The sequence below is a fragment of the Cheilinus undulatus genome, linkage group 16 (genome assembly GCF_018320785.1).
Source record: "Cheilinus undulatus linkage group 16, ASM1832078v1, whole genome shotgun sequence".
Taxonomy (NCBI): Eukaryota; Metazoa; Chordata; class Actinopteri; order Labriformes; family Labridae; genus Cheilinus; species Cheilinus undulatus.
In genome coordinates this window covers 38,572,987-38,598,422 of record NC_054880.1, presented here as the reverse complement: position 1 = coordinate 38,598,422, position 25,436 = coordinate 38,572,987, and the positions used below count along the sequence as shown (strand labels likewise).

Genomic DNA, 25,436 nt, shown 5'->3' with positions numbered 1-25,436 from the left:
GCTGAATCCATGAAAAAATGCATTGTATGTAATAATAGTGATCATTGTAAAAGTGTCGATGTGCCACTAAAGTAGATTTGGACTAAACTGAACTGAGAGAGAGAGAGAGAGAGAGAGAGAGAGACCTTCAGTCTCTGAGCTGGCTGTGAGAAGTTGCGGAGAGGTGCTGCCCTCTACTGGAGGAGGAGAGGTACAACCCTACTCATGTGCTTTAAAAAATCGAAATGCATAGACTTCTGGCTCTTCAGTGGATATGGTTTGGTATGTGGCTAGCAAAGAAATGGAAGGAATAGAATGAATAAAATCAAACATTTTTACACATCAGTGTTGGTCTAGCCCACAAACACTTCTCAATTAAACAACAAATATACAAAATCACCTCAAATTCAATTACTCTTCATGTTATGTATTGACTTATCCCAATGAATGAAACAGAAATAGACTTTAACAACAATAAAGCTTAGTCCCTCTTCATATTTTTTCCATCAAGGACAGGAAAGTACCTGTTTGTATTCTTTCATAACCAAATTTCACTAAAAGCTTGAGCTTGTAAAATACCTCAGAGTGAAAGTGAGCTACAAAGTGAAAAAGTTTTAGATATAAATTTATATTTTAGAGCCAGGAGTGGACAGGAACTAATTACATTTACTCAAATTACTGTAAATGAGTAGATTTTTGTGTACTTTTGACTTGTTTTTACAAGCAGTAATTTTACTTTTACTTGAGTTGATTTTGGGGGAAGTATTTTTCTTGACTATATTTTGTTTGGTTCTGATTATAAATCATACAACACCTATACTGAGTTGACATTTCATTCCAAAACTGCTGTTTACTTTAGGTTTAGTCACACTTTATAAGAACTAACATGATGGAGATTCTTGTTCTCTTTATGTTATTGCACATTAAGAAAAGATCAGATAGTGTATAAGCCCTTTGACTGAAATACTTTAACTGGTCCTTGTGTAGAATAGACCTAACCTTAACTGAAGTATATTTTAACCAAAGTAACTTTACTTTTCCCAGCTATGTTTAAATCATCAAACTGTTTGTTTTTGTACTCTGCTTTTATCTTTTGATGCTACGAGGCCAGTACTTATGAATGCAGTATAGTCTTCATGGTTTTTTGAAGAGCATCACAATGCCTATTTGTCCAACATGTAGGCATACATATACATATCACTGTTAAATATAGGTCTATTTCAATAATAGGGCTCAGTGTAAAAGAAAAATGATACTGTTTGCTTATATAAACTGATTCCACACAAGGATATAACTTTGGACATAAATACTTATTGCACATCCCGTGAAACAATTTCATACAATATGAGATTTTATTTCATGGGTGAAGTTAAACTGGCACTAAGTAGAGGCATGCTGTATATAGTGCCAAGTCAGAGTTTTATCATTATCCTTAAATGAGTCAACTGTCCCCTGCAAATATCGCGAGACTTTAAGAAACAGCCTATTTTAAAAGACTCTATGGTGAACTCGCCTAATCTTTCAGACGTTGGCTGGTTTGGTTTCCTGTTTTTGTCAAAAATATTACAAACCTGTTAACGAATTAAAGTGTTTTGTAGTCTGTAAATCAGTCACAACAGGAATTCCTGCCTTTCTCTTGCTCTGTTTGTCATTAACCCCGTAGCATGTAGCCCCGAGTGTAGATAAGCTAGCCGCAGGCTAAATCAGATACTTTTCTTTGTGTTTCTGGATTTACTCACGACTTCCCAGCAGAAATTGACATTTCAGTGAGCTTCTCTCCACAGTTTTTCAGCCCTTTGTTACAGTTTCTAAACTCTCCATGTGACAGCAGACGAGCCGCTGGAAAAAAAAGAAGATGATTATCACATGTCGATTGTGTCGAAAACGGGCACACTTCTCTGTGCCGCTCAGCTCACGCTGCTGCTGCTGCTTCTGCTTTTTCAGCGCGCGTGCCCGGACATCAAACCTCACGCGCTCACTCAATCTGTCGCAGCATTATGAAATAATAGAGTAAGGGGCTTATTGTCACGCGTGGACATTTAGGGCTAAATTTTTTTTAAAACAAAAAAACACTGTAAGTCAGGATTAAAATGTAACCCTAGCTCTGTCATAACTTTATATTTAAAAAAAATAAAGAATTCTGGTAAGTTAACAAAGCAGGTTTTTGTCACTTTTCAGCTGAAAATCCGTCGATTTTTCCAGCAATCATTAAATATTCTGTATGAAACCAATTTTACTCGTCTGATTCGTATATTAACTTGTGTTTTTGTCACTGATAAAAACAAGGCCAAATGTTTGAGGGAAAGCTTAACTTTTTTGAAACTTCTTATTGAAACCATATAACCATTGGGCTCATTAAATCTACAAAACTGATTTTTTTAAGCGTATTATCTTAAAAACAACTAAACCGACTTTAACTGTAAAGTCACTTACAAGGGCAGAGGTGAAATGCGCGTGCGCACTCATGGTGTCCCCGCGCGCTCCATCCCTCGTGTGTTTCCTGCGCACAGGTCACTAATGAGTGATGAGATGCGTCTCGTTAGGAAACATCACATGTTAGTTTGCTCATCGGCCCCAGATTAAATCACAGAACATCAGGACAGAGAGGGAGAGGAGCTGCGACAGCTGGAGCAGCAGGGACGGGGGCTCTGTCCGAGAACACAGGACACATTTGGGGTTACTTTTTTTTTTCTCTAAATTTGAAATAAATTCATTATTTTTGTTTCCATACTGCAGAGTTAGAATGGGAGCCCTGCGATTTGCTTTTCTTCTCCTGGTGTGCGCCTGCGCTGTTTACCAATCTGATGGACGCAAAAGTAAGTGGTACCGCTTTTAAGTCTTGTTAACTTTGATGTATTTTGAAAACAATTATCACAAGAATCACACGTGTAGCTGTTCAAATTCTCTGCTTAATATTATTTTTATATTCTACTGAATTAACAGAAGCGAACTTCTCTTATAATCCTTTGTAAAATAACTGTTTATAAATAACATTTTTTGGCGCAAATGTGTGAAATAAACTTTGTCTATGTTATTATTTTTGTGAAAGTTTGTGTAACCTCCCTCCTGTCAGCAGCTCTCTGCACTCACAGTCCCATGAGCTCAATTAAGGCTCTGACTGACAGCCTGCACTCACATGGAAATTCCACTAAAAACAAAACGATTTTACATCCAAAAATCAGGCCATAATTAAACCTGCAAACTCAAAAACTTTCATGAGATTTATGACAATGTGCTGAAATTCTCAAAGATTCCATGGGAGTGCAATTATGCCATAAACTGTTCAAGAAAAAAAGACATAAGCCAATTAAGGTTTTTTTTGTCATGCCACAAGCTGGTAATGTACATGGACTCAGTTATCTCCCCTTTTAATCAAATAGTGTACCCAAGGGCATCCAAAGGGGGGATAGAGGGGAGGGCTTTCAGGGGCCCAGCCTAATCAGGGGCCCATGGAGGTCTGTAAAATCATGGTCCTGTGTAAAGTTAAGATGTTATAACCATTTTTTTCCTGAATGAAAATCACTCTCATCAAAACACCAAACATGTATTTATGGTGCTCTACAATAGAGCCCTTTAAACACCTTTTCTTCAAACAGAATTGCCTTTCTGATCATGTTTACAATGTGGATGGGTACACTGAGCCAAGCTATTAGGAAAATAATGTCACACGTCAAAGCTAAGGCACAATGTGCAAAAACATCAGGATAAAAATGAAGAAAATAAAGTAGAAAAATCAAGACAACTTTAAATTGAAAAAAAAATAACTGAAAAAGCACAAATGGTTTAAAAATGTAGTAAGTGGGGGATGAAGTGTAGAATTAGGTAAAGGTCGCTAAAATTGGCAGAATATCATGAAAATGGGTTAAAAGTTTCACAAATGGGATAAAAGAAGCAAGAATGAGTAACAAGTGGTAAAACTGATTAAATCTGGTTAAAAGAAGTAACAATGGGCTGGAATAGTGGTGAAAAGTGGTTAGAAAGTGTCTAAAATGGAATAAAAGAAGCAAGAAGGAGTGAAAGTGGTAAAATTAGTTAAATGTGGGTTGAAAGTGGTAAAAATGGACATAAATAGTGGTGAAATGGGTTTAAAAAGTTGCAAAAACTGATGGAAAAAGTGGTGCAAAGGGATTTTTAAAAAGTGGCAATGGGATAAATTAAGCTGGAGTGAGTAAAGGGCCAAAATTTGTTAAATTAGGGTTGAAAATGGCAAAAAGGGATGGAAATAGTGGTGAAAAGCAGTTGAAAAGTGGCAAAAAAAATTCTCCGAAATAGTGGTTAAAAAAGGGGTTTAAAGTTGAAAAAAGGAGAATATATGAGGCAAGAATGAGGGAAAGTGGCAAAGTTGGTTAAGTGTGGGTTAAAAATGGCAAAAATGGACAGAAATAGTGGTGAAACGGGATAAAAATAGGCAAAAATTGATGGAAAAAGGTGGTGCAAAGGGATTTAAAAAAGTGGTAGAAATGGATGGAAATAGTGATGCGAAGGGATTAAAAAGTGGCAAAAAATGGGATTAAACAAGCTAGAATTAGCAAAAGTGGTTAAATTGGTTAAATCAGGGTTGAAAGTGGCAGAAATGGATGGAAATAGTGATGAAAGGAAGTTAAAAAGCTGCAAATGGGATTAAAGAAGCAAGAAGTGAAAAGTGTCAAAATTAGTCAAATGTGGGTTGAAAATGGTAAAAATGGATGGTGACAGTGGTAAAATGGTTTTAAAAGTTTCAAAGGGATCAAAAAGTGGCAAAAAATGGATGGAATAAGCTAGAATGAGTAAAAGTGGCAAAACTGGTTAAATTAGGGTTGAGAGTGTAAAAAATGGATGGATATAGTAGTGAAAAGCAGTTGAAATGTGGCAAAAATGGTCAGAAATGGTGGTTTAAAAAAAGGGGGTTTAAAGTTGAAAAAAGGAGAATGAATGAGGTAAGAATGAGTGAAAGTGGCAAAGTTGGTTAAGTTTGGGTTAAAAATGGCAAAAATTGACAGAAATAGTGGTGGAATGGTTTAAAAAGTTGCAAAAATTGATGGGAAAAGTGGTGCAAAGGGATTTTTAGAAAGTGGCAAAAAATGGGATAAAATAAGCTTGAATTAGCAAAAGTGGTTAAATTGGTTAAATTAGGGTTAAAAGTGGCAGAAATGGATGGAAATAGTAGTGAAAAGCAGTTGAAAAATGGTAAAAAATTGTCAGAAATGGTGGTAAAAAAGGGTTTTAAAGTTGAAAAAAGGAGAATAAATGAGGCAAGAATGAGTGAAAGTGGCAAAGTTGGTTAAGTGTGGGTTGAAAATGGCAAAAAAAAAATGGACAGAAGTAAGGTGAAATGGTCTAAAAAAAACTGTAAAAAAGTGGAATAAATGAGGCAAGAATGAGTGAAAATGGCAAAATTGGATGTAAATAGTGATGAAAGAAGTTAAAAGGCTGTAAAAATGGGATAAAAGAAGTAAGGATAAGTGAAAAGATTTGTTAAATGTGGGTTAAAAATGTCAAAAATGGGTGTTTTTGGTAACCTGTCTTTAAAAAAACAAAAATGCCTTTAACCAAGTTGTGAAGTGGGTGATCAAGCCCATAGGTGAACCAAAACTGCGCCTATCAGATCTTTTCTTCACAGCTGCAGCATAAGGCCAGCTCTGTGCTCCATGACTGTTCTCATCCTTTAAATCCTGAGCTTCAACTTCACTCTGGCTGTCGGTTTGTTGCTCCTGCAGGGAGAATGAGACACTGCAGGATCACTGTTGTACCTGCAGATGTAGCACTTCTTAGCAAACTAGAAAAGAATGATGCACTTTAACTTGGAATATGTATTATTCTATGTTTTATTTTAGCGCGGTGGCAGCAGGCTGAATAAGTCAGCCCTGACATCCTTCTCCCCTCTTTTCTGGGGTCTCCTACCAGTTGGATGCACCCAGCAGACCTCCACAGGCAGATGAACAGGAGGAATCCTGATCAGATACCCAAACCACCTCAACTGGCTCCTTTCGAGACGAGGAGCAGTGACTCTCTGAGGTCCATCTGGATGTTGCAGGTCCTCACCCTGTCACTAAGACTGAGCCCAGCCACCCTCCTGAGGAATTTCATTTTGATCGCTCCAACCTGCAATCTCGATCTTTTGGTCATTACCCAGAGTTCATGACCATAGGTGAGGGTTGGTTGACCGGTAAACTGAGAGCTTTGTCTCCCGGCTCAGCTCCCTCTTCACCATAATGGTCCAGTACAGTGTCCGCAGTACTGCTGATGCTGCACCATGCTCCCTTTCATCCTCTCTCATGAACAAAACCCCAAGACACTTGAACTCCTTCACTTGGGGCAAAGACTCCCTCCGAACTTGGATTGAGTAATACAGTGTTTTCTGGTGGAGAACCATGGCCTTGGGCTGAAAAAGGCTGACCGTAATCCTGACTGCTTCGTGCTCAGCTACAAACCGGTTGGCTGAAGAAGCCAACAGAACCACATTATCTGCAAAAAGCAGCAATGAAATTCTGAAGTCACCCAGCTGAAAACCCTCCTACCCCTGGCTGTGCCTCCAGATCCTGTCAATGAAAATCACAAACTGAATTGGAGAAAAGGGGAAGATTATCTAATGTTGAAAGGTTTTAGTGGGGGTCCTTTCTGACCATTAGAAGAGTACTGAAATCTACCTTTGTTCTCTCTTTTCAGCCTACGCTGACATTTTCCCCCACAAACATGACGTAGCTGGGAAGCTTCCATTTCCAATCCCACCAATCCCCGGCTGGGATCCTGACACCAACCCATGGGACGATTTCCTCTACCCCCCACTCAACCCAAAGCCAAAGGAGCTCACGCACCACAGAGGTGAGAAAAGTCACCTTTTGCTTTTGGAGGTCTTTTTTTGTCGTGCTCTGTGTTTATTTACCTGTTAAAACTTAATCTTTTCTGCAGGTAAACCTAAAGTCCATCTGACCAGCGACAGCCCGGCTCTCAATGGTTCTTGCATCTCTTTCACTGCCAAGCTGGAGTACCCTCCGTGCCAGAAGGAGGATTCCAATGGGGACTTGGTTTGGGACGAGCACTGCGAGGACGGTACGGAGCTGGAGGCCTCAGGTGCTGCCAAAAGCCCAGCCAGGCCACGCCCCCTAATTTTTCACTTTACACTGTGATACAGACTCACACAGAATCAGACAACCAAAATACACCGAAGAGAAAAAATTCACAAGACAAGGAGGAGGGGGATATTTAATTTAGTTCTACAAATAAACTTAAAGAAACAGAAATTCAGTTAATGGCCACCTGGGGGCAGTAGTAGAATCCGTTATCACAACATCAGCACATAAAAATGGTAATTTGTCTTTTCTAGAGGTGGAAAAAGTACCAGACAATCGTACTCAAGTAAAAGTACTGTAACTTTGGTTAAAAGTAACTTAAGTAGAGGTAAAAGTATCTACTCAAGTTAAAGGAAAAAATAATTAATTCAAAGTTTGCTCATATTACTGAGTCTACGATGCCTAAAGGACTTTCACAGCAGGATTTGGTGATAATGTGCCATTAGAATTATACTGGGCAACATGCAAGTGCAATTATGATGCTAAGCATGAATGGTATCATGAGTCTACTTGCTTTGTTATCAAGGAAAATGCAGAGAATAATGAAGTATGAAGTATGTATTTCTCAACTCAAAACATGCAAATATTAAGTAGCGTACAAAACCTGGAGTTCTTACAGCAATGCTTCCAAAAAATCCTTCATAAATCATATTTTATTTCCATATTTTGCAACTGTGGCCCTGTTGCAACCTTAAAAACCTTTTCACTGCATAGAGAAATAATTGCAGCCTTTTATGCAATAATGTAATTGTACAGCTGGACATTGTGATTGCAGTTAGATTAATCATGCATCAGTATTTCACAGTGAGATATGATCTTCCTTAATGTGCAATAATTATAACAGATTATGGATCTCCACTCAGGATGTTTACTATATAAAGGGTGATATTTAGGGGTGAAATCAGGGATCATTCTCTTTTTCTGCATCTGATGTCTTGTGTTGTGAAAGTTAAACCTATCCAATACTGGTGTGAACTTTCTGGATTGACTAGCAAATTATTTTAGGCCTATTTGACTCAGAACATGGATCAACAAATAGAATCATAATGTACAGCATCACTGTGGCCCTAAAGCTGTTTTTCTGCTGCTTATTGAGTTTTACTGCTAAATATTAAAATAATAACACAGGGGGCTGCATCACAGCCTCTCTCGCTCTCTCTCCATTATGCTCTATTCAAGCAGCATGACGTGATTATGGAACAGCCTGCAACTGTCTGACTGACCCTCACAAAGGGTTAACAATATGAAGGTTAGCATTCAAGCTAGCTTTAATAAATGATCGTAATTGGATTAAAATGGATAAAAAAAGATGTCCAATATCGGGTTTACTGGTGTGGATTTAATCATTGGAGAACCAAAAAGTCTCACAAGTTCCAGGCTCTCTAAAAGTGCTGCTGCAAGGGATTCAAAAGCATCTATTGTAGTGATGGGTCATGAGCAAAAGCTGTGGCTCTGAGAGCCGATGCTTTGTGGTGAATCAGAAGAGTCGGCTCGCATAGAGTGTGAGCCGGCTCCCAGGTTTTTTTTCCGCTGCTTAGCTCTCACAGTGCTAAGCCCCAGCTCTGGTCAGAACTTTGTTGAACTTTGTACTGCACATGTGCAAACACGCGTCTACATCCACTCGGCGGTAGAATTTAAATGCTAAACCTAAGAATGGTTTTGTAACAGAATAAATGCACAAAAATAGGCAATTATAAGGTTTCTCATAAAAACACTGAATGCAAAAGGGTTTTCAACAGACTAACCATTATTTTTTGGGAAGTAAAGGTAAAATATAGGGCTACAAAAGATCCTAAATAAAGAGCCATTCAGGAGTCGAAAGAGCCGGCTCTTCTTTGGGAGCCGAGTCAAAAGAGCCGGCTCTCTGAAAAGAGCTGAACTTCCCATCACTATCTGGTTCTTCTTCGCTGCTCTGAAATGGTAGCTCGTTCATGCAGTGCTCGCGAAGAATTATTGATTTCCAGTTTAAAGCGCTAACAGTTAGCATGGCAAAATGAAGCAAAATATAAAATTAAACCAAACAGTATCGGATCTGTGCATAAACTCGTGTACTCGCCGATACAATACCTGAATTTTAAGCCTTATTGGACTTATTTCTGATACTGGTATCAGAATTGGAACAATTCTACTTTTAAAGGTAATTTCCCCAAAATATACTCAGGTAATTGTAAAAGTAGTGATTTTACAAACTACTTTAAAAAAGTAAAAGTAAAAAAAATCTACTCAATTAGAATAATTTAAGTAAATGTAGTTACTTAGCTACTTTCTACCCCTGGTCTTTTCAACAGTCACCCAGTCAAAAAAAAAAAAAAAAAACACATAATCATAACTCATACAGGAGCAGGACAGGAGAAGAGCAAGACCATCTTATCCAACATGAAAAGCTTTCATTGCTGTCCTTTCCTCTTTGTTTGATAAAGAAATGTGGTCCAGTTTTTCACATGACGCTGATTGGTCAGGCCTGTTTTCAGACCTGGCACAAATCTGAACTGGTCACATTTTAGGACCCACCACTTCCTCTTTAAGAGAAATCATGAACCAAATTTTAAAGATATTCTTCGTTATCTCATGACTGTTGGTTAATCAGCATTCTTGGCTACCATTACACCATGAAGACATAAGAACAATCCAAAAAATGTTGATGATTGGACTCTAAATAGAAAAACTTACTGAACAAAGGGACAGGACAAAACAAACACGTTTAAAGCACAACATTACAGAAAGATTTGCATGCATACATCTTACTTCAATCCATTGTCTCAAGATAGCATGGGAGTTTGGTAATCCCTCGAAGAATTTCCTTGTTATCTTGGGTAAATCAGCTTTATTTCCCAACACAAGGGAGATAAGAAATCTTGAGAAAAATACTGAATTATGCTCATAAACATGGAAAAACCTAAATAAACTGTAACCACAAATTTCTGTGTCCACCCAGGACTTCTGTAGGTAGAGTTTTTGTCACATTTTATTCCCTAGCATACATTCCTGACCCACTAGAGGGAGCTTTGCGACCCACTTTTGGGTCCCGACCCACCAGTTGAGAACTGCTGATCTAGACAATTAGTCTGCTTTGCAAGGTTACAACTTTAGTGGCACTAGTGCAACCTATAAATGAAAGGAAAAAATGCACTTATTTGTAAAGAAAATAATAAATGGGGATCATTTGCATTCTTATTGACAGAGAATTTAACTTAAAGAACTGCATTTTTCATAAATCAATTCAAATCCATTGTTTAATATTTGAAGTTAAATTGTATCTAATACCAAGTAGACCTATCAAATCATGTACTTTTACATCTCCATTACAAACTCTAAAATGCCATTTATACCAATAAAATAGCTTTATCATCAGAGATGTGCAGGATAGTGATAGAGGTGTACAGACGACTATTGGTAATAAGAGAGTTTATGTCATGATATTTGAATCATGCACCTTTTGGATGACTCATTTTCTGCCTTATCCGTCCTCTTCTAAGCAGCTAATGGACAGGTACGTTCTGGATACGTGTACAACTGGACCTCCTGGATGGATGACTACGGCTATGGAAAGTGTACAGACCTGAAGAAGTGCAACGTGTTCCCTGATGGAAAGCCCTTCCCTCAGAGCAGCGACTGGAGACGCAAGAGCTACGTCTATGTGTGGCACTCAATGGGTGAGAGTAGATTTACCTCACCCCAAAAGCAGACACCAAATTATGTCACAGCTTTGATTTTCAGTAATTTCACACAGGTATTTTCTTGACTCCAAGCTCTGGGTGGAAAGTGCAGCTTTAATGTTTTGCTCCTGTGCTTTTGGATACTAATGACATAAATGTTGAAAATATAAAACATTATAAAGCGCTGACAACCGTGAGACGGACATCAGAAGAAAGGGGTGCAGTGAAACAGTTATGTTTGTGTGTCACAGGCCAGTACTATGAGACATGTGACGGCTCCTCCTCGAGTGTAACCATCAACACCACAAACATCCCTTTAGGGGCAGAAGTCATGGAGGTCATGGTCTACAGGAAACGAGAGCGCAGGAAGTACAGCCCCCTCACCACGGACAACACCGTCTTTTTCATCACAGGTGGAGACGAGCTGACACTTTCAGCGTGTACAGTTTTACCTGTCAGCATGTTTCAATCTGAGTGATGGAGACAGATAAGTGAATTATTTATGACTCCTGTTCACTCTCTCTCTCTCTCTCTCTCTCAGATAAGATCCCAGTGGCGGTCGACATCTCCCAGAGGTCTGTGGTCAACCAGTCTGACAATGTTTTCTTTCGTGGTGAGGATGTGATCTTCAAAGTCCAGCTTCATGACCCCAGCGGGTACCTTAAAACCGCCACCTCTGTCGACTACATCTGGGACTTCAGAGACGGCAATCAGGTTGTGACACACCGCGAACTGACCACACACACCTACAACAGGCTGGGGAACATGAGCGTGAAGCTGGTGGTGGAGGCGGCGTTTGCTGTAGAGTGTCCCCCACATGCTGTGACCCCCTCTCATCCTCCCACAGGTACTACAATCAATCTAAACTGATTCTTGGAGTGTTCTTTTGTCTTCATGGTGTAATGGTAGCCAGGAATACTGATTAACCAGTAACTGGACCTTCCAGACACAGGTGTCTTTATACTACAATCACTTGAGACACGATCACTACACTCAGGTGATCCACATTACACTAATTGTGAGACTGCTAGCACCACCTGGACCTCTGTTGAATTAGGTCAGTCCCTTTGAAGGGGGTGAATATTGATGCAATCACTTTTTTTTATCATGATCCTATTTTCATTTAGTCAGCATTACTTCAAAGAAATCTGTTTTAAAGGGTTAAACATCCAAGGCAGTGAATACTTTTTATAGGCACTGTACGTGGATTTAAATCAGGGGTGCACTGATGTTGAGATTAAAAGAAGTCAAAATGATAAGTTTAAAGACTCAAAATCAGAAATAGTCAAACTTATTAGTTCAAAAGGTCAAAACACAAAAGAAAGTGTCAAAATAATGTTTTTAAAAAAGCAAATATATGAAAAAGAAAATCAGAATTATGTTTTAAAGGTGAAAATTTTAAATTGTGAGGCTTAAAGGTCAAAATATGGAATTAAAAGTCAAAGTTAGGAGTTTAAAAGGTCAAATAATGACATAAAATTTTAAAATAATGGGTCAAAAATATTTATAAAATGACTTAAAATTTAAAATTGGGACCTAAAAGGTAAAAAAAAATGCATAGGTCAAATCTATGTATATGAAAAGGCAGAATATGAGAACTTAAATGAAAATGAGTTTCAGTTATTATTGTGAGATGCAAAATTGAAACAAATAAAATACAAAATTTCTTTACTCTATTCTGACTTTTTATGTAATTATTTTAAGTCTTTGTTTTTTGTTCTTTTTCATTTTTCTGTGACTTGAGGATTTTTTAAATCATCAAGCTTAAGTTTACATTTTTGTGCTCAGTGGGCCACTTATATGAAAAATATGATATGATCTTGTGGGCCGGGTGTAACCATACAATGGGTCGGATTTGGCCCCCGGACCTTGAGTTTGACACCCTTGATTTAAATCATAGTCTGTATAAAACATGGACATAGTCGTAGTGAAGTCACCCACTGGCTTCTGAAGAGGCATTATGAAGCTCAGCGATAGCTGCCATATTGGAGATGATGACTCCAAATCAATTTCTGTAAAAACAGGGGAGACTTAACCACACCACTGGTAATATAAGTCCATTCATAACTCTTTGTCTTAGTTTAGCCAGTGTGGATGCATTATTTTATAAAATCACTCCCTCATTGTTCTTACTAATGAAGAAATGAGCTATGGAGACTACACTGTAAATTCCACGCAGTGCGGCTGGATCACAAGATCATAGGTTGATTTTTTATTCACTGGCTTTCTGTTTGGCACAGTGCTGATTTAATGATGAGGTAAACCATCGTCAGTCTGTGCCTGGTGTTTTATTTTGAAATACACCAGATGGTCTGTGCATTCCTTGCGTGTCTTCCTTGATCGGCTCTTTGATGATTGACGCATGTTTGCAGCCAGCTTTACTGAAAATAGACTAAGTGTGCATCACAAATGGAGGAGTATAGTGGTTTTCTGCAAGGACTGACCAGAAACAGAGTGATTTAGGGCACTTTCACATCAGGCACGATTGTTTCTAACCGTGCCCAGATGCAGTTGCCCCCCTCCCCACCTTTTCTACTGCCCTGCTAGTAAAAAAGGTAACATCGCCTGAACACACTTGCGTATGCACACAGTCCGTTACAGTAGGTGGCGGTTTTCACGCAGTTGGTTTAAAAATACGCCAAGAAGAAGAAAGAAGAAGAGACATCCATGGGAACGACAGAAGTGGTTTAGAACTGCCTTTACAACTCTACTTGCTGATGAGTACCCAGTACTTGGGCACACTTGCCTGCGCCCACATGGAACATGCTGGAGACCACCTCTTCGAGTAGACTGCCAAAGTTAGGCATGCTTGCGTTCACACTGACCAAACTGAACCAGACTTTGGGCTCATGTGTACTTGAATCTTGCCCAGGTTCTTAATGTAAAATAACTTTTATAGAGCTCAGCAGCATCCGCCCACTTTTTCAATGGCGCTGGTTACGGAAGCAAAATTCTCCATTCAAATCCCCCATAGGCCTTTTGTAAAGACTATTTTACAACACTTTTAATGCATGAACCAAGCTTAACAGCTGCCTGGGTACTCACAATTATGAAACATGATTTGGTGCAAAAACAGCATTCTAAAACAAAGACTGGAAAAGGTACAAGACTGTGTACGTATTTCTTTTTAAGGAGGAAGGAAATACATATCCCATAATCCATTGCAATACTTTTATTCATTGTTAGTGATAGCTTTTCAAGCGTTCACACTGTGTAATTACCTTTTTTCTACACTTATCTTTAATATTTTTGAAATAATAATATTGTAATTGGTCATAGTTTCAGCAGTAATCGCTGTGGGAACATATGTTGTCATAAGCCAGCATAGACATTTCCATGGTAATCGGAGACCCAACCAATCAGAGACATTGCTGAGACACTCATGCATTGTGGATAGTGTAGTATTATTTGGCTTAGATCTCGAATAAACTAGGTTTTTCTTAAAATGAGGAACTTGTGAACTTTTGTCCTTTAGAGGAGCATATACCATCATTTCACACTCTGGCAGCTCATGGTAGTCTTACCAGGATACTTCTGATAATATGGCTCATGATTGAATCTGCTATGGAGAAAATGAATGGGATTTTTGCTTCCGGAATCACACTGTTGAGGTCATGAAGATGTTAATTTCTGCTAAAAAATGGAAATGTAATATTGGTGTTTGTAGGACTTCCAGCCTCATGTGGTCGTTCAATGAACTGCAGTTTTTCTGCACTTCTTTTTCATCTTCTTCTTCTTTTTCTTTTTTTCAAACCAAACTTCAGGGTTTGCATAAAGTAGTCAGGCAGGTAACGTTCTCCCGGCATCCACCAAACCCAGACTCACCCATCTGCCGCTTCACTGCTGAGTTGCTGTTGCTCCTAAACACTTCCACTTTGTAATGATATCACTAACAGTTGACTGTGGAATATCCAGCAGGGATGAAATTCCACCATCTGTCTCATTGCAAAGGTGGCATCTGTCACAGATGGTGTGGCCAAATACTTTTGTCCATATAATATCCTTATAATATGTAGATGGAGAAGAGGTAAGCTTCTCTGATTTGTAGTCTGTAGCATGACACAAAATGTAAGTTTGCTGGATGCTACAACATCTTTATGAAACCTGACAGTATAACTTGTTAAACACCATCTGTCTGGCTGTTTCTTTCAAACTCAATCCCCTGCTCATCACACTCACTCACTTTAAAGAATCTCCAAACCAAGGCTGAAATAACTCACAACACCTCCAGCAGATTTGGACTTTTGAGAGCTTCCTCTCCATACCAACAAACATCATACACCAGTTTTTATTTTCAGTGGCAGATTTCAGTAGATAAAAACCTCTTAACTGGCTGAGCAGACCAGGAAAAGCATGAACCCTGCTGACCTCATTTAGACATATGGATGACTGCTGCAAAACTGAAGAGGGGAAGAAAAAGATGACTTCCCTTGCACTGATCTCTGAAGTGTTAACTGGAAAACTCCACATGTCATAACAGTTTTTATTTGTTTCCTCTTCCAGAGGCTCCCACGGCTCCTCCAGGTACTCACGCTGGTACTGTCAAGATGGAGACCACACGGGGTGAGTTCAGCTGTTAACAGAGTGTTGGTGTGTCGGAGAGAAAGACGAGTGACTGAGAGAGAGGAGAGGAGCATGTACCTAGGCAGGTGCTCATTAAATATTAATGATGAGTCTAGCATGAATGTAGAACACTTTTCACCACACATTCTTGTCCTGCAAGACCTGACTGGATGCATCTATACATTTTTTATTTTCTCTGTTTACCTGTGCTAGTAAATAATTTCTAGTTTTAATGAAAAATTGAGCTTTTTTATTGTCAGATAGATAATCCATTCTAACAGGTAATTCACCCCCCTTGGATGTTTTACCCTTTGATTGATTTTATAAATCATTTATGGTCAATGTTATTTGGATTTTTGTATGTAAATGTAAAATGAGTGGCTGCAGAAACATGGGGGCGGGTTCTTACTCCCCACATGACATTATGGGGGTAAAATCTGAGAACAGCTTGTTTCAGCACACATTTTCTGAAAGGTGGAGAAAGACAGGGTGGAAGGAAATGGATTTTTCTGGTATTTGAAGGGATTGTGGACAGGCCAGGGGCACATATTTTTGTTAGAAAAGCCTGAAAAAGTGATTTTTGCATAATATGTCCCCTTTACAGTGACTGACCTAATTCAGAGGTCCAGCCAACTGGTGCTCGTCATCTCAAAATTGGTGAAATGTTGATCACCTGAGTGCAGTCAGTGGGTCTCAAGTGATTGTAGAGTAAAGACACCTCTGTCTGGAAGGTCCAGTCACTGGTTAATGAGAATTCCTGGCTACCATTACACCATGTAGACAAAAGAACACTCAGAAAAAACTCTGAGAAAACGGTTGTTGAAAAGTATAAATCAGGGGATGGATACAAAAACATTTCCACATTACTGAACATCTACCAGAGGTCAGTTAAATCCATTGTGAAGAAATGGCACATGCGTAAATCTGCCTAGATCAGGCCGTCCTCCTTGTGAGAGACGCCACCAAGACACCTATGACTACTCTGAAAGAGTTACAAGCTTCAGCAGCTGAGATGGGAGAAACTCTGCATACAACAGCTGTTGCCAGGGTTCTTCACCAGTCAAAGAGAGAGAGACAAAGAGAAAGCCACGGATGAAGAAAACTCAGATTAAATCTGGACTAGAGTTCACCAAAAGGCATGTGGGAGACTCCATGGTCAAGTGAAGAAAGTTATTTGGACTGATGAGACCAAAATGATGCTTTTTGGCCATCAGACAAGACGTTATGTTTAGAGGACACCACAAACACACCATCCTCACTGTGAAGCACGGTAAATGGCAGCATCATGCTGTGGGGATGCTTCTTGGCAGCAGGCCCTAAAAGGCTTTTATATGTAGAGGGTGGAATGAATGCTTCAAATTATGGGGAAATCTTGGAGAAAAAGTTATTCAGTTTGCAAGAGAGCTACAGCTTGATAGAAGATTTATTTTCCAAATAGACAATGACCCGAAGAATACAGCAAAAGCTGCACAGAAATGGTTTGAAGACAATTAGGGGAATGTCTTAGAGAGGCTGAGTCAAAGTCCAGACCTCAGTCTAATAGAGAATTAGTGGCTGGACTTGAAAAGGGCTGTTCATGCTTGACCCCCGTGCAACCTGACAGAGCTTGAGCAGTTTTGCAAAGAAGAATAGAGTAAAATTGCATTGTCCAGATGTGCAAGCCTGATTGAGACCTATCCACACAGACTCAGTGCTGTGATTGCGGCCAAAGGTGAATCTACTAAATACTGACTTGAATTGGGTGTATATTTATGCAGTCACTTATTTTACATTACAAAAAAATATAGTTTTCACTTTGACATTAAAGGGTTGTTTTTTATTTTTTGGTCAAAAAAGCTAAATTATATTGACCATGATTGATTTATAAAATCAATAAAAGGGTAAAACATCCAATGAGGTGAACTTGTTATAGTCTCTGCATACATCAAGATGTCAAGGACATCTGGACTCAAATCATTATGGAGGAAAAAAGTGTTGTTATTCCAAAATCATGGGTCATGATCTGAAGAAAACAACCAGAAATGTCTTGTTATAAGGGATAAATCAAACTAATAAGATACATGTACCCTTATGGCTCCAATAACTGTCATATCTTTCCACTTCCATCATTCCTCAGCTCCACGCAGCACCAGCTGGCCCCTTCCCTCGACTACGTCCACTCCCAGCGCCATGCCAACCACAGAGCCCCTCCCCCCGACCGTGGCCAGTTCGACTCCAGAGTACGACCCCACCTGGCTCCGCAGGAGACGTCTCAACAGCAACGAGTGTTTCCGCTACGCTCACGGCTCCTTTGTTGGAAACATCACCATTATTGGTACGTGGGAGGATACTGCCATCAATCAAACTTGAGACATCTTTAAATCATTGTCATTTGTCAGACAAATTTCAAACACTTTATTCATGAATTTGAGAAGAATAAGTAAATATATTACTTATCGTCTAAAACCCCTGTTCTAAAAAGTTTGGTCCTTGGGTTGCCCATTTTGGGATGTTAGACATGCACAGATTTATGTGAAAACTGGCACACAGCTAAAACTCCACCAAATAGCGCCACCTTTTGTGCCTTTACAGAACACTGTGAAAAGGCAGTTTGACCTACATTAATGAAATTTGGTGCGTTGATGCTGCTTGGGGAGATCTACAAAATACCCAATGGGACTATGTTTCTATCCCTAAAAGGAAATCCACCATTTTGAATAAATTAACAAAAAAAAATTCAGTTTTTGTCCATTTCCGGGGGTCATACTTGATCTGACAAGTTCAGTGGATTTCATTATTATTACTATTATGAGCCAGGTTAATGCAAAGTTCCAGCGATGGTCATGCCTTGTGGTTGGTAAGTCTGCCACTGCGGCTCAGATTGAACTATTTTAAGGAAAGGAAGAAATGACTGTAGCTGGTACAGACAGTCAAAGTACCCAGAGGATGAATCCTTATCACATTAAAACATAAGTTTGTATAATATTGCATGGACCCACAAACAAATCCTGTGACTCTCATAAAAGATGCATTAAGCCATGACTTCTACTTCTGTTCAAAGCATTACTTTCTTTATCAGATTTTTATTTACCATTTTTCCTTCATGAGACATGACAGCTGGAGATAATCAGGAAACTCTGGAACAATGGAGTTTGACAGCTTTGATTAAATTTACCCACAAAATGTCTGTTTGTTTAGAGTTAAGAAACACGCCATGGTGTTAGTTCGTATCACATGGTTCTTCAGCTCATAGGTAAACTCATTTGTTGTTTGGCCTATCCATCATCTGACCTTCCTAATGCTGGGCAGCCGAAGCTTCTGATTGGTTCAGACTGGTTCATGATTAAGTGAGTCACATATCATTCATGGCACATTACATTTCCTTCCCAAGTATGAACAGTAAATGAGAAAAGCCTGACCTTAATGACTTTGGTAATCCATGTCTGTCCTCATGTTTCATCACAAGGTTTAAATTTGTAGATTTGAGTAAAATGTTGTTTCCATGAAAACTTAAAGTTCATGTCATCCTCATGCTTATACGGAACAAATGCAGAACAAATATTCAACTATTCTGTCAAATGATAATTCCACAAAATACCTGCGAAGATCATGGGATTCCCAGCATCCTTTGTTACCGATTTGTGCTAATTGTAAATATTAGCTGAAAAAAAAAACGCACAAAAAGATGCTGTGTTAACATCAAAACTGCTTGATATCCAAATATTAGACCTCTTTTTTACTGTTAGAATGAGGGTGTTAACATTCCAGGCACTTACACAATCATTACAACTCAAAGATTCAAATCTTAGCTCGTATTTATCTCATTTCTACACAGTAATTTAACCTTGGTGAATTATACTCTAATAACATCAAATTGTCCCGACACCCCCACTGGGATATGCGTTGTAGAAAATGGATGGATAGATAAAGAAAAAAGTTTGGTCCCTATCTACAGTATCTTCCAAATTATTGTGCAAATATGATTTCAGTTAAACAAACACTTGATTTTTAGTTTTTCAATCAAAGTTTTAAATTGTGCCACTTCTCCTGTCAATTTCCATCACTGGCATCAATCTCAGACAGCTCATTAGTTTGCCAGGTGAGTATTTCAGCCACTTTTAACCAGTGCCTGCACGAAGAAACAATTGGGCTGAGGGATATATGAGGGCTTACTTTCTAACAGTTTTACTCACTGATGAATGCCATGCTACTCTGGATGGTTTGTCGATGGCCACCATCTCCCAACAAGGCTGCAACGTCAGCAAGGAGGTGGTGGAGAGATGTTTAGGGCTGGAATCATAAGAAATAAGTTGGTAGGCCTAAAGGTGTCAAAATGACCTCAGCAAAACACGTAGAGTTCCTAACTGCCATGGTGTAAAAAGAAGAACCATGCCTTCTGGAGTAAAATCATTTTCATAAAAGATTATGCACCATCCAATGCTGCAAAAAATCCCACTAAGGCCTTGGCTGCCATCGGCATACAAGGAAAAAAAAAACTATGGTGTGGCTACCATCATCCCCTGATCTCAACCCTGTTGAGAACCTGTGGAGGATCTGTAAAAGGCAGCTCTATGAAGGTAGACAGCAGTTTACCTCAAAACAGCAGCTCTTAGAGGCAATTCTGGCATCCTCAAAGGAAATACAGGCAGAAACTGTACATGAGTTGTTAGGGTGATATCAAAGAATGGCCCTTATGTTAATATGGAACTTGATCTGTAAAGATGATTTGATTGAAATAGCTTTGATTTTAGAAAAATTACCTTCTAATGCAAAAATTACAACAGATTTCTGTTTCCAATCCTTTAGAAACTATTGGGTATTTTGAAAGTCTCTTTTGCATGATGATTTGGAACACTGCATTTTAAGTTACTTTGCAAAAGAATGCCCTTGTCATCAATAGTAATTTAGTTGAATAAAATCCAAATTACAGTGTAATTGTTGAGGAATGAAAAATCATATTATATAGACTGTTTAGGGGAAAGAAAGACAAAAAACAGTATATGCATAATAATTTGGAATACAGTGTATATACAGTATAATTTACTCTGCTTTGCAGGGTCATTTTTACCCTAAACATTGTGTTTATTTAACTGTTAATGATGATTATGTACTCCATGACAAAAACAAACTCTACAGCAAATGTACTCAATACAGAGAGAAGTCTGGTATTTCAGATACCTAAACATATCTGCACAAAACAAAAACACACACCCTTAAACATTTTTACAAATCTTCATCAAGTTAAGAATATTATTATGAATCCATAAAAATCTTAAACTGACTTGATTCCCTGCAGAGCGTAAAAACAGCCTGGGCGGCCCACTGAACAGTCGCATCGTGGACGTGTCGGCCTCCAGAGTGACCAACACCGACATCAACTTCCTGGTCAAATGTCTGGGCAAGTGAGTACAGAATCATTGTTAGTCATTTAATTTTACTAAACAGCCTTGTTAGTTTTCATCCTAAAATACAAACACTGCACATCCAGACAGCTATAAAAAAGTCTGTTGGACCCATATCAGGATCCTGACAGGAAGTCCACTGGTTTCATCTAAACGACAAAATAAGTCTTTTCTATTGGTGCTGAAAGGCTTAAACCTGTGACAACGTTTGTTTATATTATTATGTGTTATTTAGAATGTTCTAGAAAGTGAACAGTGTGGCACTCAGCACGCATACATGCAAACATCTCATTAAGACATGAATGCGTCACATTAAGGCAAATTCCTAGCCATTTTTGCTAATTATTGCCATTTTAACCAATTCTTACCATTTTTTTTGCATTTCTTACCCTATTCCACAATTTTTGGCAATTTAAACATATTTTTGCCACTTGTATCTAATTGTCACCAGTTTTATTTTTTTGCCAATTCTCACCACTCATTTACCACTTTTAACCTATTTGCACCACCTACTGCCACTTTTTTTTACATTTTCACCACTTTCTGCATTTCTATTGCATTATTTAACACTTTTTTGCACCTTTTAACACATTTGCACTACTTTTGCCTCTTGAAAACCATTTCCACCTCTTTTTGCCCCTTTTAACCAATTTACAACATTTATTCCCATTTTTATTCAATTTTTGTAGCTTTTTTTTGCAAGTCAAACCTTTTAGCAACTTTGCAACTTTTTTCTGCCACTTCCTTACTACATTTAACCCATTTTCACAACTTTTTTGCCATTTATTGCATTTTTGAACTTCTTGTTGCCACCTACTGCCACTAATAACCTTGTTCACCACTGTGTTGCCAAACCCGCCACTTATTTTTGTCACTTTTAAACCACCTTAACACCTTTTGTACATTTTTAACCCAATTTCTGCCAATAATTGCAACTGATACTCTATTTTTGGCAATTTTTGGTCACTTTACACATCTTTTTGCGTCTTTTGGCAACTTTTAACCCATTCTCACCATTTTTTTACACTTTGCACTTTTCTTCATTTTTAACCCATTTTTTCCAATTAGTGACACTTTAAACCACTGTAAACCCACTTCTTTCAACAAATGTAAACCACTTCTTTGCCACATTAAATCTCATTTTGCCACTTTAAACACAGTTTTGCCCTATTTTTACACTTTTAACCCATTTTTGTCACTTGTCCATTTTTGCAGAATTTTACAGTTTTTTTAATTTTTGTTCAAGTTATCGTTTTTTCAACTTTTTCTTTTCCGTGCATCCTGATGTCTGATATTACTTTCCAGATGGTTTAGTTTAATGTACCCCTCTACATTCTTATTACCACCTGAAGGGTAATTCAGTTTTAAGAATAGAAAAAGAAAGCTTTATTATACTACAGCATTAAATACAATTTATTTTTGTTGCTGTGATTAGAGTGATTATTATTCAGGTTAGAAATAAAATATGGAGATTACAGCTAAATTTTACAGTGGATCATGATATTGCTAACCTCCCTGGGCCCCTCATTTGGCTGGCCCAAGAAAGCGCTCCCCTTCATCCCCCTTACTCTTTCGAACATATCAAGGTCAAATTTTGAAAATCCGTCCATGACACCATAAATGACAGTTCTTGGAGGATCTATTTGGCCTTTCTGCTGTGCTGAAGCATTGTCAACACTCTATTAAAGCTTGTAGCATTCACATTCATTAACCTAGCAACAATCTTGTCCCTCCTCTCAGTAAATTAGTTTTAATTCCCTTTCCCCTCCTCCCTTTCCCCTCTCTACCCACACACAGACTCTTCACATCCTGTGGTTCATGGATGTTTCTGTTCCTCTTATGCTGTTCTGTTCTCCTGATTTTGTCTCGTCTGATATTATAAAGCTTTACTATTCCTCTTCTTCAGCATCCCCACCTCCGCCTGCACCATCGTGTCAGACCCCAGCTGCACCCGTGTGAGTAACATTATGTGTGATGACGTCCCCCCGTCGCCTCGCTGTGAGGTGCAGCTCAGGCGGACGTTTCTGGAGCCGGGTACCTACTGTGTCAACATCACGCTGGAGGACTCCAGCAGTCTGGCCCTGACCAGCACTACCGTCACCATCAGCAAGTCCCAGGATGCACCTGGTCAGTCTCACAGAAACATTTACTTCCTTATGAATCATTTCATTATTGTCTAATAGAACTCTTAATGTTTCTGCTTGCTCTCTGTGTTTATCTCAGGAGTGACCAAGAAGTCTAATGCTGCAGAGGTGGTGCTGTCCTCCAGCGCTGTGATGGTGGCCGTCTTTGCCTTCATTGCCTACCTTGTCTGCAGGTGATGTAAAATTCAAAATTCTGCTTCATTCACTTCTGCCTTTAGACATTTTATTTTGACCTTTACTGATTTTCTTTTCCTCCCAGACGTTACAAGGTGTACCGACCCATTCGCAGGTCACTGATCGAGGATGCCCGCGGCAATGTTGGAGTCAAGGACCGCATGGCCCGCATGAGGGAGGCCCTCTTCCCCTCCAATGAGGAGAGCCATCACCTGCTGACTGAGAGACGCCCCCTGTAGGTTTCAAGGAGCTACGCTAGAGCATTCCTGCACATGATGGCAAAATTGCAGGAGAAAAATCAGGAATCAAGTGCAGATCTGAGCTGAATTCACACATGAAGACAGCAGGAAATCATTTACGCCTGTGTTGAATCATTAGTAATTAATGCTGATGTCTTGTTTGCTTCTTAATTATCATGTTATGGTTGTTTTTTGCTTGTTTTTTGATACACTTTAGCAGGAGATTAACTGTGCTCATGCTCATGTTTGTTGTGAAGTGTAAATGCAAACTCTGTTCCACACACTGCTTCATAATACTGACCTTCCACTGTAATGATAACACTTTCTGGATGGATTTCTTTTATAATATTGACATTTGCATGCTGCTTTACAGCTGAGAGGATTAGAATGAAAAAACTCCAAAACTAATTCCAGGACTTCACTTGAGACTTCACACTTGAATAAAAGCTGTGAACTAACTGCTTGTCCTTTGAAAACATTCGTCTCTATTTCATCATTAAAATGATCCTTTAGACTGAAAGACTTTCTATGCAAACAGCTACAATACAGGTATTTCAAGGTTCTGGTAGAATAGAATTAAACTGGTAGAAATCAGCTTTTACGTCCACTTTGTGCATTTTTAATCAAGGTTGAAGCCTCTGTGAGCACCACAGCCCTACTACACTAGTGAGAGAAATGAAAGGAATATTTCTGTTTCAACGTTTGAAATATTTTCTGTTTTGTTGAAGCAATTTCAAGGTAGTGAATTTTTTTGCCACAAGCAGAGACATCTTTTTTTAAAGCTATGCATTACTTACTTGCCACATGGCATTACTGTGGTATGCAGGTACCTCACAGTTAGGGTCCCGTCCCGTGTACAGAATCTGGCTTTGTGGCTCCTTTCCTGTGTGTCAGTCCCCTCTCTCTCCCTAATGTCATACTCCAGTTACCGTCCCGTCCTCTCCAAACAGGGCAAGAAACAAATAAAGGTCTTAAAGAATAAAAGTAATAAATGTAAGGTAGACGTAGGCATCCGTGTTGCGTAACCTTACTCCTGTGCTGGAGGGGAATAATGTCTTGCATATTTGTTAAACTTAACTATTCCAGAGCTCCAAGCAAATTTAAATATTAGACAAAGATAGCCTGAGTAAATACAAAATGCAGTTTTTAAATGATGATTTCATTTACTGAGGGAAAAAAGCCATCCAAACCTACCTGCCCCTATGTGAAAAAGTCACTGCCCCTGAAACCTACTAACTGGTTGTTCCACTACATGTTATGCATTTGCAAAAATGGGCTATGAGTCACTCATATCACTGTGCAGGAATTTTGGCCGACTCTTTTTTGCTTTAATTCGGTCCCGTTGGAGGGTTTTCCAGCATGAGCGGCCTGTTTATGGTCATGCTACAGCATCTCAATCAGATATAAGTCTAGACTTTGACTAGGCCGCTCCAAAACCTTCGCTATTATTTTTAGTCCATTCAGAGGTGGACTTGCTGGTGTGTTTGGCATCATTGTCCTGCTGCATAACCTCAGTGTGCTTGAGCTTTAGCTTGAGGTCATGAACTGATTGCCGGACATTCTCCTTCAGGATTTTTTTGGTAGGGAGCAGAATTCATGGTTCAATCAATGAGAGCACGTCATCCAGTTCTTGAAGCAGCAAAGCAGCCCCAGACCATCACGTCTGACTGTTGGCATGACGTTCTTTTCACACACACCTTCCCAAAAGTTCAACTTTTGTCTCATCAGTCGACAGAATATTTTTCCCAAAAGTCTTGGGGTTCATGAGGATGGTTATTGTCAAATGTGAAACAATTCTTTATGTTCTTTTTTGTCAGCAGTGGTTTGGCCTCAGACCTCTACCATTGATGCCATTTTTGCCCAGTCTCATTAACTCTGAGTCAAGTTAGGCCCACAGGTCTTTGGATGTCATTCTGGGTTCTTTTGGGACCTCCTAAATGAGTTGTTGATGCACTCTTGGAGTCATTTTGGTAGGGCGGCCACTCCTGGGAAGGTTCACCACTGTTCAAAGTTTTCTCCATTTGTGGATAATGGCTCTCATTGCAGTTCACTGGAGTCCCAAAACCTTAGAAATGGCTTTGTAACCCTTTCCAGACTGATGGATGTAAATGACTTTGTTACCTCCGCCAAGGAGGTTATGTGATCAGGTGGGTTTGTTCGTTTTTTGTTAGCAACATAACTCAAAAAGTCAGACGGATTTTGATGAAATTTTCAGGAAATGTCAGAAATGGCATAGGGAAGAACTGATTAG

General features: G+C 39.0%; 1 protein-coding gene across 3 annotated transcripts; it reads left to right on the top strand.

The window, feature by feature from the left end:
• The first annotated feature begins 2,526 nt into the window (after positions 1 to 2,526).
• Positions 2,527 to 23,628, top strand: gpnmb (glycoprotein (transmembrane) nmb). Of its 3 annotated transcripts, none has more exons than XM_041809332.1 (12): positions 2,527 to 2,795; positions 6,625 to 6,780; positions 6,868 to 7,008; positions 10,508 to 10,681; positions 10,936 to 11,097; positions 11,226 to 11,531; positions 15,188 to 15,247; positions 17,364 to 17,561; positions 20,523 to 20,628; positions 22,535 to 22,755; positions 22,852 to 22,945; positions 23,032 to 23,628. In XM_041809332.1, the coding sequence occupies exons 1-12, from the start codon at positions 2,723 to 2,725 to the stop codon at positions 23,183 to 23,185; spliced, it is 1,845 nt and encodes a 614-aa protein (XP_041665266.1). In that variant the 5' UTR covers positions 2,527 to 2,722; the 3' UTR covers positions 23,186 to 23,628. The 3 variants fall into 3 exon arrangements, with proteins under 3 accessions (XP_041665266.1, XP_041665265.1, XP_041665264.1); XM_041809331.1 differs by having other exon boundaries at positions 6,868 to 7,029; XM_041809330.1 differs by having other exon boundaries at positions 6,868 to 7,029; positions 10,505 to 10,681.
• Positions 23,629 to 25,436: the final 1,808 nt, after the last annotated feature.